Source organism: Lynx rufus, unplaced genomic scaffold (assembly GCF_022079265.1).
Source record: "Lynx rufus isolate CCGP_SWC_20201006 ecotype Redwood Valley unplaced genomic scaffold, mLynRuf1.p SCAF_2, whole genome shotgun sequence".
In the NCBI taxonomy this organism is placed as follows: Eukaryota; Metazoa; Chordata; class Mammalia; order Carnivora; family Felidae; genus Lynx; species Lynx rufus.
In genome coordinates, this window is record NW_025814834.1 from 118,940,014 (window position 1) to 118,952,349 (window position 12,336).

The 12,336-nt window shown below is 37.2% G+C and overlaps 1 protein-coding gene across 1 annotated transcript; it reads right to left on the minus strand.

Annotated features, from left to right (window-relative positions):
• Positions 1 to 9,851: 9,851 nt before the first annotated feature.
• LOC124515165 (olfactory receptor 5V1-like) lies at positions 9,852 to 10,826 on the minus strand. The gene has a single exon (XM_047083783.1). The coding sequence runs from the start codon at positions 10,824 to 10,826 to the stop codon at positions 9,852 to 9,854; it is 975 nt and encodes a 324-aa protein (XP_046939739.1).
• Between the last annotated feature and the right edge of the window lie 1,510 nt (positions 10,827 to 12,336).

Genomic DNA, 12,336 nt, shown 5'->3' on the forward strand with positions numbered 1-12,336 from the left:
AAAAGGTAGATATGACAATCTCTTTTAAAGATTAATGTATACATTAAAAGATGCTTAATATCACTCATCATCAGGGAAATACAAACCAAAACTATAATGAGATATCACCTCACACCAGGAAGAATGGTTAAAACTAACAACACAGGAAACAACAGGTACTGGCGAGGATGCAGAGAAAGGGGAACCCTCTTACACTGTTGGTGGAAATGCAAACTGGTGCAGCCACTCTGTAAAACAGTATGGAGGTTGCTCAAAAAGTTAAAAATGCAGTGTACTACCAGGATGACCCAGCAATTGCACTACTAGGTATTTACCCAAAGGAAACAAAAATACTGATTGAAAGGTATACACATAATAGCAACATTATCAACAAAGCCAAATTATGGAAAGAGCCCAGATGTCCATCAACTGATGAATGGATAAAAAAAAAGGTGCTATATATATGGACTGGACACTACTTCATATATATATATATATATATATATAGTATATGTATTATATAATATATATGAATATTATATATGATGGAATATATTAAAATTATAATGTGATGGAATATTATATATATGGATTTTATACATGATGGAATATATATTAATATTATATATGATGGAATATTATATATGTGAATATTATATGATGGAATATATATATGAATATTATATATATAGTGGAAAATTACTCAGCCATCAAAAAGAATGAAAACTTGCCATTTGCAACAATGTGGATGGCACTAGGGTGTATTATGCTAAGTAAAATAAGTCAGCCAGAGAAAGACAAATACCATATGATTTCACTCAGATGTGAAATTTAAGAAATAAAACAAACATGGGAGGAGGTGGGAGAAGAAAACCAAGACACAGGCTCTTAACTATAGAGAACAAACAATGGTTATGGGAGGGGAGGTGGGCGGGGGGATGGGTTAAATAAGTGATGGTTATTAAGGAAGGCACTTGTGATGAACACTGGGTATTGTTTGTGCTGAATCACTAAATTCTATATCTAAAACGAATATTACACTGTATATTAGCAAGGGAGAATTTAAATAAAAACTTGGAGGGGTGTCTGGGTGTCTCAGTCAGTTAAGTCTCTGACTTTGGCTCAGGTCATGATCTCGCAGTTTGTAGGTTTGAGCCCCCCATCAGGCTCTGTGCTAACAGCCCAGAGCCAGCAGCCTGCTTCAGATTCTGTGTCTCCCTCCCTCTCTGCCCCTCCCCTGCTCATGCTATGTCTCTCTCTGTCTCTCAAAAATGAATAAACGTTAAAAAAATTTTTTTAAACAAAACTTGGAAAGAAAAAAAAGCATAAGTGTTGATGCATAAAAAAAATTGATGTCTAGATGTTTTTGTACAAAGACATAAAATTCCTCATGGAAGATGGTTCCACAAGGGTTTACTCTAAGAAACTAATGTGTGATTTGTGGAAATCCAAATTGAAAAACTGAATTTTCAATGTGTGGGAATTTTAAATAATATGGTTTCTAAAGTTATATATACTGCTTTCTTATAAAGGCCTTAAAATTTGACTTCTAATTACTTGAAGTCAGTCCCCAAGGAACATGTTCATGGGATATACTATATATACGCAGTGCAAACAGAACACAATAAAACATTTCCTTTGGTCTGAGTAATTTCTTGCAGGCCAGGGGAATGGGGTGGGGTGTGAAGCAGTGTCCAATCCATTCTTTTCTTTTTTTTTTTTTTATCTCTGATGTGCACATTCTGTCAGTATAGAACAATGTTGAATTATCAGCATTATCATCATCATCAATATCATTATCATCATCAAAATCCATCATTAGTAGGCATTTATGCACTACACTTTGATACAACAGACACTTGCCCCTCAGAATCTACCTACATACGAATAGCTACATATGAATAGGTAACTTCAATCTCAAACCCTTGGCTGTATAATTATGATTTCATTTTCCACAAGCATGTGGGGAAGATTTCATAGGAAAAATCATTTGAGACTAAGTTTTCTTACCCTGCTTCTGTAAACAAAAATGTCTGGCTTAAAAAAAAAAAATCTTGCCTGGGGCGCCTGGATGACTCAGTTAAGCATCTGACTCTTGGTTTTGATTCAGGTCAATATTCTCACAGTTTATGAGTTCAAGCGCCCCCTCCCCCCGGTCTCCCCCCCACCCCCATCAGGCTTTGCATTGACAGTGCAGAGCCTGCTTGGTACTCTCTCTCTGCCCCTCCCCGCCTCTCTCTCTCAAAATAAATAAATAAACTTTAAAAATCTTGCATAATGTTGTTTTTAAAAGATGGGGTTTTTAAAGATTAAATTTGGTATAATCCATCCAAATGGATTCAAAAAATAAAACTTGGGCGCATGGGTGGCTCAGTCGGTTGAGTGTCCAGCTTAGGTTCAGGTCATGATCTCACTGTCCATGGGTTCTAGCCCCTGCATTGGGCTTTGTGCTGATAGCTCAGAGCCTGGAGCCTGCTTCAGATTCTGTGTCTCCCTCTCTCTCTGCCTCTCCCCCACTTGCACTCTCTCTCTCTCTCTCAAAAATAAAACTTAAAAAAAAAAGAAACAAAACACAAGTTACTTTGAAAAGATGCAACATTTTTACATACTTGAACCAGGATTTTCCAAACTGAGTAATGAATACAGACACACATTAGATACTAATCTTATTACTTATTAAATACCTATTATGTGCTAACCTCTTACATGAATAACATCTAAGTTTCTTACATGTATTAACTCATTTGTTTCTCACAACAACCAATAAGACCACTTATTGTGCCCATTTTGTAGATCAAGAAACTGAGGCACAGAAAGTTTAATTCATATATTCATAATTGTTATTATTTTTAAATCATAATTGTTATTAAAAATGATACTTTGTTACCTGATAATGACATCTTACATTTGTAAAGTGTTTTATAGTCTTCAAAGCACATGCATTCTTATCTTTTATTCTAATAATTCAAGGCACATGATTAATAGCAAACCCAATTTTCACTAAAAATCCCAAGTCTCCGGGCTTTGAGGAAATCAAAGTTTTTAAATTTCAATAGAAAGTTGGTACTGAAGTTAAACATAATTTTAAAAATCTAAATATAAATGGTGGAAAATAAGCCTAGAGGTCTTAAAAGAGGAAATTTTTTTTGCCTTGGCGATAAATGAAATGTTTTGTTGACTAACCTTAAGGAATTTATTTCTTCAAAGGAAACAAAATGAGGAAAAATTAAATCAGAGTAACTGGTGTGATTGTGAAAACCCTTACAGCACATAAAGGAAACATCTATTCATATTTTATTTCAATAACACAAAGCAATGATGAAAATTTTTAAATCTAATTTTCATGTAAATTGCTGATCTACTTAAAATACACACACGCACAATATCAGCACATGGGAAACTTTATCTAAAAGAAAATCCAAATGATTTCACATGCTTGTGGCAAAGTTACTTCATTGCTATGGAATATATGACCTATTTTCACCTGGTCCAGATTCCTATTGTACAATTCTCTATAATATGGGTGCCTGGGAACAGATGAAATAATCAGAGGTCACTGTATAGGACAGGGCTTCTCCAACTTTAATGTGCATGTAAATCACCTGCATTTTCAACAAGCTCTTAGGTGATGCCCAAGCCCCCCCCCCCCCAGTCCATCCAGGCTATTCCCACCTAGCAATCAGAGCTGCCTGGCCCGTAACTAGTAGGTTAAGAGTCCTTTCTTAAATGTACCAAGAAAAGGTCTACATCTTGTCTCAAAAATTCTTTCCAGCATTAACACTTCTTTCAGCCTTTATACCTCACCTATGCTTCTCCTAATGTAAAGTCGAAAGGTAAGACAAATTACTACCTTTTTTGGTACGCAAGAGCCCTCCAGCTATAAAATTCTTCAAGCTGTGAAATTCTCATTTCCTTTTAATATTTTCCAACACTCTTATCTTGGTAGTTTTCAATTCAAATCAATTTAGTTCCTGCTTAAGGTCTAATATAGCCCTAGGCTAGGTATTATGAAGAAATCCAAAGGGAATAAGGTTCTTGCCCTCCTCAAACTTACAATCTAATGGGAAGATAAATTGTAGTATAAGGCAGAAAGCTTTGTAACATTTTGTTTACTTTTAAAATAGTTATTAAAAAAAAAAAGAAACTTTTCTATGGCCACACAACCTGTGCTTGAACAGGTCTAGGAACAGGGCACTCGTTACTTGATCCAATCCCCTCATTCCATTTCGAACATTAGCTCCCTGAGGTCATGGTCCAAGCTTTTCAATTCTGTGCTAGAAACCAGGCTGGGACCTAGCATATAGTGTGCCCTCAATAAATGTTTAATAGATGAAGAAGGGCCATAAAGAACATCTATGGGAGCAGAGATAACAAAAAGTTTCTTTAAAGACTGAAACTAATAATACACTGTGTTAACAAACTGGAATTAAAATAAAAACTTAAAAAGCCAAAAAAACACTTCTCTGGCAACTATATATCTTTAATACTGAAAAAAAAAAAACCTATCCAATTTGTTGATTCTATATGCCCAAAGTATAAAATTGATGCTCAAATAAATTCTAAATTTCAAAGACAAAAAAAAAAAAAAAAGGTCATTGCATGGCCGTGGACCCTAAAGAGATGGGCATTTGAGGTAGAGAAACCAGAGAAGCAAAGACATGGAGGTTAGATGCCCAGAGTTGCTTCTTTTCTCCTGAATTACCCCAAGTTTTGTCCCTCTCACATGTTGTACCAGACCACACATCTCTTTCCAAATAGGAAGAGTAAACCTACATATTTGTTTCTGTTAGAGCATGATTTAGACTTTTGTGCCGTATTTCCAAAGCAAAGATCCAGACTAGTTCACCTGTGAGACCTCTCCCATCTCAAACGGCCTATGGTGATGATAGAAACATGAACCTGTTGTCACCAGTTCAGTTCTGGAAACCTTTCTACCAAATTTGTAATTAGCCAGTCAGGGGCACTTTGAAGTGGGGTATTGTGTTTTTCTATCCTTTTGTACATATTATAAATTCCATTACCATGCCTCTTAATACTTGCCGAGCCCATGCTATGTGCCAGGCACTCTATGTAGATCGCCCCCATGAATTCTCAAAGCAACTTTAAGGCATAAATACTATTAGTAACTCTGTTTTGCAGATGAGGAAACTGAGGCTTCAAAATGTTATCCCAAAGTTTCCGTTCAGTTATCCACTGAATAAGCCACCTTCCCCACACTAATGTATGATTCAATTGCCTGCTCACAACTCTGCTTACTTGATTCATTCCAAGCATTTCTTGGTAATCCACTTGGCATCCTGAACTGAAATCTCCTCATCTTTCTCCTTAAGTGAGACATGTAAATATAAATATCAAGGTCTTACATGCATTCTTTATTTTTTAATCTTGCAACTTCTTGTTTCACAAACTGAACTTAGACTAGATAGACAAGCATTTTTTTTTCAAAGTAGACACAGAGCCCAACACTGAGCCTGAACTCACAATCCTGAGATCAAGACCTGAGCTGAGATAAAGAGTGCAACACTTAACCGACTGAGCCACCCCAAGAATTTTATAAAATAGAGAGTAATGAGATCTCATCACTGGAGATGCTCAAGCCAAGTCTATATTGCTAGATCTCTTGTGGAGAGGACTGATTCAGGTCTTAAGTGAAGATCACTGAAATTATTTCTACAGTTCCTTTCAGCCCTGAGATTTTACTGTTTTACCAATGTCATTATACATCTGAAAATAAAGCATGTGTAAGACCATGGAAATTTCATATTTCATGTGGCTGCATCAGTCCCAATATATCAATGCATGGTTTAATATTAATCTACTATGTATATTTCCTTATTTTATGTTATTTATCTTATTTAAAGATTTCAAAATTTTTATTTTGAAACCATTATAGATACACAGGAAATTGCAAAGAAATGTACAGACGACTGTCATTACATTTTTAAATGAAAAATATATGGGATTTTTAATTTCAAAAGTAGTACATGTTCTCTAAAAAAATTTCACATAAGTCAAAAATACATAAAAAGTAAATGAAGTATCTTTACCATCATATAACACTGTCCTCAGCACCACTGTTAACAGTTTGGTGTGTGTCCTTCCAGTCTTTTGTTAAATTGCATACATGGTGGCCAAATGAAAGCTTAACAAACAATCAACAGCCCCAAATATAATAGTAGCTTCTGTTTATGAGTACTTATGATGTACCAGGATGTACATGGGCATTTGTACACATGTTCACAACAATCCAATATAGAAAGTACTTACTAAGATTTGCGGGTGAGGAAACTGATACTTAAGGTTGCATGGCTGCTTAAGTAGGACTGGAATTTAACCCAGGTCTATCTGACTCTGAAGGCCATAATCTTTTCAACTCACTGTCCTGCAGAGAATTTTCCATGGAATGAGAGAGAACACCAAATAGAGGGAGATATCTCTATCTTTTGAATTTCTGAAGAATTCAGTCAAATCAGCATTAAAGAAAAAAACACACAAACAACCCCACAAAAGTTACTGTTAACATTAGTCAAACCACTTTCTTGGAATTCTGCTTATAAAAAGAGTCAAATTACTGACTATTCCACCAATTGTCCCTCCCATGGGTGGCCCCAGCATAAGAGCATGTGGTGCCCATCAGGCTAGGATTTCTCAGCATCAGTTCTGGCTCAAGTGTGATATAGATCAGCATCTCTTAACCAGTGTCTTTAGTCTTAGATTTGAGAAGAGGGGTCTCACAGGAAATCACACCCTTCCCCTTCCACCAATGACCTCTCCAGGAGGGGCACATTAGGTCCTTGACCCTGCCATCATGAAGCCTGATACTCCCAATGGCAGCTGATCCCCCTGCCTACTAAAGCTGAATGGGGCCATAACCTTGAGGTGTAAAGTCTGCTCTCACCAACAACCCAGGCTGAAGTCTGTGCAACAGGAAAAATACAAGACCCAGCACTTTAGTCAGGTCCACAGAGAAAGAAGAAATTAAGAAGGGACATTTCAGCTGAACTTGGGAGGACATTTCTGTCCAGCAGTTTTGGTGCAAACATTTCCTGACTTGAGAAAAATAACAGCCTACGGGCACATAAATGTGGCAGCATGGCCTCTTGGCCTGTGCTGATCCTAACATTGTCTTTTCCCGTAAGAGCAGTGGTTCCAAAAGTTTCCACCTTTTGGTGGCGTTGGCTGTTTCCATGCAGACAGCGGCAATTCTGCCTCTTCCTTTCCCAGGCTATAAATCCTCTCAAAGGCAAATGAGTGAGAATGAAATCATTTAGGAATAACCCTGAATCTATGCGATTTCTAACACACGGATTATGGGGAAAGAAATCATTCACAAACTTCAGGGCTCTATTACAGTTAATAAATTGCTTTCAGTACAACCTCCCAAACATCAGTTAGTTGCAACATGAAGGTAAGAATGTCCAGCTAGTGAATAATATGTTTCCAAATAGAAGTGTTAAGCAAATTTAATTATATTAATTTAAATAAATATTTTGTGTGTGCCTATTATCACATTATAATGTACCATATAAAAAAATGACTCCATCTTTTCTCCCTGAAAATTATTCCTGTATGTCCTGTTTGTCAAAAATAGAGTACTGACACACTGCATTCTATATTATTTACTATAAACTAAATTTTCAGTCATATTATTTCGTTAAGGAATTCAGGCACCCCCTCAGGTTTGGGAGTAGATAATTGCTAAGGTAATTATACTCTGGTTCTTGATATAAGCACTATTATAGAAATTGACATACACATGGAAAAATATTAAAAATGTCATTACATAATGTCTTCAAAATGATAATGAAAATATGCATAATATTTCATAATATGCCCTTAATAGGTAGATATATCCTGACATAGGACACAGTTTTTCTCATTTGTGATGGTAAATAAACTACTTACCACTGACTCTCACAGAAAGCCTTGGATTTCTGGCTTTGTCAGCAGGACTTCCTGCTCCTTACTTTAGTTCCATCCTGGAATGGAAAGGATGCTCTTTGGTAAAACAGACTGTTGACTGCCATGCCTAGTGGTGAGGACATGCCATTCCAGGAGATGCCTTGAGCATACTCAATGCCTAATGCAAGAGTCAAAAATTCTTTGATCTCTCAATGAATTCATTTTTCTAGAGTGGACATGTATAAGTGCCTGTGGACCAATCTTTTGGGAATACTCATGTAATCTCTAAGCAGCTGTTCTGGGATTCCTCAGAGTGCAACCACAACTCAAGGGCAGCAGACTGAATAGAAGGCACAGAGGTGATGAACAATTAATTCTCTCTTGGGTTCATTAAAGTCATGGCAATCATCTTTTCCCAGCATGCAATGAGGAGTTCAGCGTCCTTTCTCTTTAGGGACATTGATGAGTAAAGTTCAGTACTAGATTGCTTCTATTAAGAAGTTGAGGGTGGTAGAAGCCTATGAGATTGGCTTCTTCTCATTATCATCAGGAAGAAGAGAGGCAAGTAAGTGTGGGTGTGGGCTTATTTGGTTGGATTCTATGCAGCATGAGGAGTTTTCCCCTTACACTTGGACTCCATGACAGTTTATGCTGTGCAAGTGGATGGTGTATTAGAGCTATAAAACCTACTCTGTTGGCACTAAGCTTCTCCTAGTTAGGGCTGCTCTCCTGGACACGGTGCTTCCTTCTTCCCCCACCAGCATCCTTATGTCTTCATGTCCCCAGATTTCTGGCCTTGCCAGTGCTCATGACCTGATGATTACATTATTGATACAGTGTTTTAAAGGAGAAAAAGGCAGAGCCATCAAACAGCTCTGTAGGTCACAGTTGGGAAGAAGGATGTAAGTTTGGAAATTTTGCAGTATTTTACTTCACCAAAATTGGGATAAAAACATTAGACAATGTCAAGAGTTAAGTGTCTAAAGCTCAAACACTTCTCTAGTGACATGAGTTTTTCCATATATGAAGGAGAAATACAGAAGTGGTACTTATTAAAGACTTTAGAATCATTAGTCCTCAGGGAAATGCAAACCAAAATCACAGTGATTTAGTATTTCCCACATACTAGGATGGGTATACTAAAAAGAACCTATAATAACATGTTGGTGAGGAAGTAGAGAAATTAGAATCCTCATACACTGCCCTTAGCAATGTAAAATGGCACCACTGTTTTGAAAACAACTTGACAGTTCTTCACAATGGTAAACATAAAGCTACCATATGATCCACAATTCCACTCTTAGATGTAAACTCATTATAAATAAAAATGTATGTTCATAGCAGCAGTATTCATAACAGCCAAACAGTGGAAACAACCAAGATGTCTGTCAAATGATGAATGGATAAGTAAAATGTGGCATATCCATAAAACAGAAATCATTTAGCAATAAGAAGAAATGAAGTAACAATAGATACTACAATATGTATGAGACTTGGAAACATCCCAAGTGAAAGAAGCCAGACACACAAAGCACATATTTATTTTATGATTTTATTTATATGAAACATCCAGAATAGGGATATCCATAGATACAGAAAGCAGATTAGTGGTTGTCTAGTGCTGCTAAATTGGGAGAATATGGGGAATGAGCTTTTTTTTTAATATGTTGGTACTGGGTATTGTGTGTGTGTGTGTGTGTGTGTGTGTGTGAGGGTGAGGGTGGTGGATTATGAAAATGTTCTCAGATATCAGTGGCTTAGAGAACACAGGACATTTGAGATCATGGTGTGTGAAATGCTTGGCACAGGTATAGCTGTTTGTCCGGGTGGAATGGGCATTACAATTATCAGAAGATCATATATAGAAAGAGAGCATTGTTGTAACTGCAGCTAGAAGGTCCATGTTTCTATTGTGTAAACAATTTCCCAAAATGAAAACTTTAATTGCTGATCTCATTCGAGAACCCACATTACCTAGCTAGCTTCCTCAGAGCACCCTTGACCTCCTTGTTTCTCGGGCTGTATATGATGGGGTTCAACATGGGGGTTATGACACAGAAGAGCACAGAGACCAGGATATCCGTGTCCAGGTTGTAGCCTATGTTGGTTCTGTCATAGTTAAAGTTGGCTGTTCCATAAAAGACCACCACCACAGTGAGGTGGGATGCGCAGGTAGAGAAGGCCTTGCTCCTGCCCTGAGCAGAGGGAATCCTAAGAAAGGAAGAAATGATGAGTATGTAGGACACTCCAGTAAACAGACAGGGGCTCAGGCCAATGGTGGCACTGGCCACATGAAGCACAGACTCATTGAGAGAGGTGTCTGAACAGGAGAGCTTCAGGAGCAGAGGAATGTCACAGAGAAAGTGGCTGATTTGGTTGGGCCCACAGAGAGTCAGTGTGGCTGCCAGCACTGTGTGTGTCACAGAATTCACTAGCCCACACAGCCAGGACCCAGCCACCAAAAAAATACAGACCTTCACACGCATGAGGACGGGATATTGAAGAGGGTGGCAAATGGCTACATAGCGATCATAAGCCATAGCGGCCAATAAGACACCCTCAGTGCCAGCACATGTGACGAGGAAGAAAATCTGGGAGAGGCAACCCTCATATGAGATGGTCTTCTTCTCCCGGAAGAAGTTCACCAGTATGACGGGGATGGTGGTGGATGTATAACAGATGTCCAAGAAACTCAGGTTGCTGAGGAAATAATACATTGGAGTGTGGAGAGCATGACTGATTCTAGTGGCTGTTATAATGAGCATGTTCCCCAGGAGTGTTGTCAGGTAAATGAGCAAGAAAACCAGGAAAAACAAGCCCTGTAGTTTGGGGTGGTTGGAAAATCCCAAGAAGATGAATTCAGTGACATCTGTCTGATTGTTCATTTCAAGTGGTGTCATAGCTACAAAACAATGAGAAAAAAAGAAGCCATAATGAAAATGCATGCAAAACACCCCCAAACATAAACTTACAGACCCATGTCAAATGATGTTGGATATAGAACGATCTGGATTGTGAAGGGAGAGGTGCAGGGGTGTCTTCAGAGAGATTACAACTTCTCAAACAGCAGATCTAGCCAGCTCAGGCCCATGGACCTCCCATGGATTTGCATGACTACTGGTGGATCAAAATAAATGTAGACTTGGTTAAACCCAACAATAAACCACTAACCTCTGAATTAGTGTGGCCTCATGTCTCATTGTCTTAGTAGTATCTACCTCCTACATTGCCCTTGTTGGTAAGCATCTCAATTTTTTCTAAGAAATAAAGTTTTATTGCAAAAAAACTTTTAAATGTAGAAAGATACAAACAAGAATTTAATCACCTGCAGAATCAAAGCCAGTGCTACCTTTCGGTGTTCACAAATGTAGTGTTGTGGGTTTGTTTTTGTTTTTGTTGTTGGCAGTTATGTAAATCTTAATCTCTATTTATACCTTTAAAATATTAGGAGCACTTGTGATGAGCACTGGATGATGTATGGAATTGTTGAATCCATAGAACTTGAAACTTGAAACTATGAGAACACTGTATGTTAACTATACTGGAATTAAAATAAAATAAAATATTAGGAGCAAAATTTCCCAAATTAGAAAGGAAGAAGTTAACATTCACAGATGACATAATCCTATATATAGAAAATACCAGAGTTCACAAGAACACTATTATAGCTCATAAACAAATTCAACAAAGTCACACACACACAAATCAGTTATGTTCCCATACACTAGCAATGGACAATCCAAAAAGGAAGTTAAATCAATTCCATTTACAATAATATCTAAGAGAATCAAGTGCTTACAATAAATCTTACTGAGGAAATGAAAGGTGTATACACTGAAAACTTTGAAACATTGGTAAAAGAAATTAAAGAATACATATCTAATTGAAAAGGTACCTATGTTCATGGATAAAAAGACTTAACATTGTTAAGATGTTAATACTACCCAAAGTGATGTACAGGTTCAGTGCAATCTCTATCAAAATTTCAGTATCATTTTCTCACAGAAAAAAAGAAAAAAATCAGTTTTCAAATTCATATTTATTGCAAGGAGCCCTGAATAACCAAAACAATTTTGAAAAAAAAAAAAGAATAAATCTGGAGGGCCCACATTTCCTTATTTCAAAACTTACTAAAATGCTACAGTAATTAAAACAGTATGGCACTGGCACAAGGACTGACATACAAACCAACAAAATAGAATGGAGAGTCCAGAAAGAAATTCTCACATATATAGCTAATGATTTTCAACAAAGGTGCCGAGACCATTCAATGAGGAAAACAGCTCTAGGAAAACAGCTCTAGGAAAATCCACATGCAAAAGAATGAAGTGCACAAAATTAACTCAAAATGGATCAAAGACCTAAACTTAGCAGCTAAAACTGTAAAACCCTTAGGAGAAAAATTGGGGAAAATCCTTATGCCATGGGATTTGGCAACTATTTTATGGATATGAC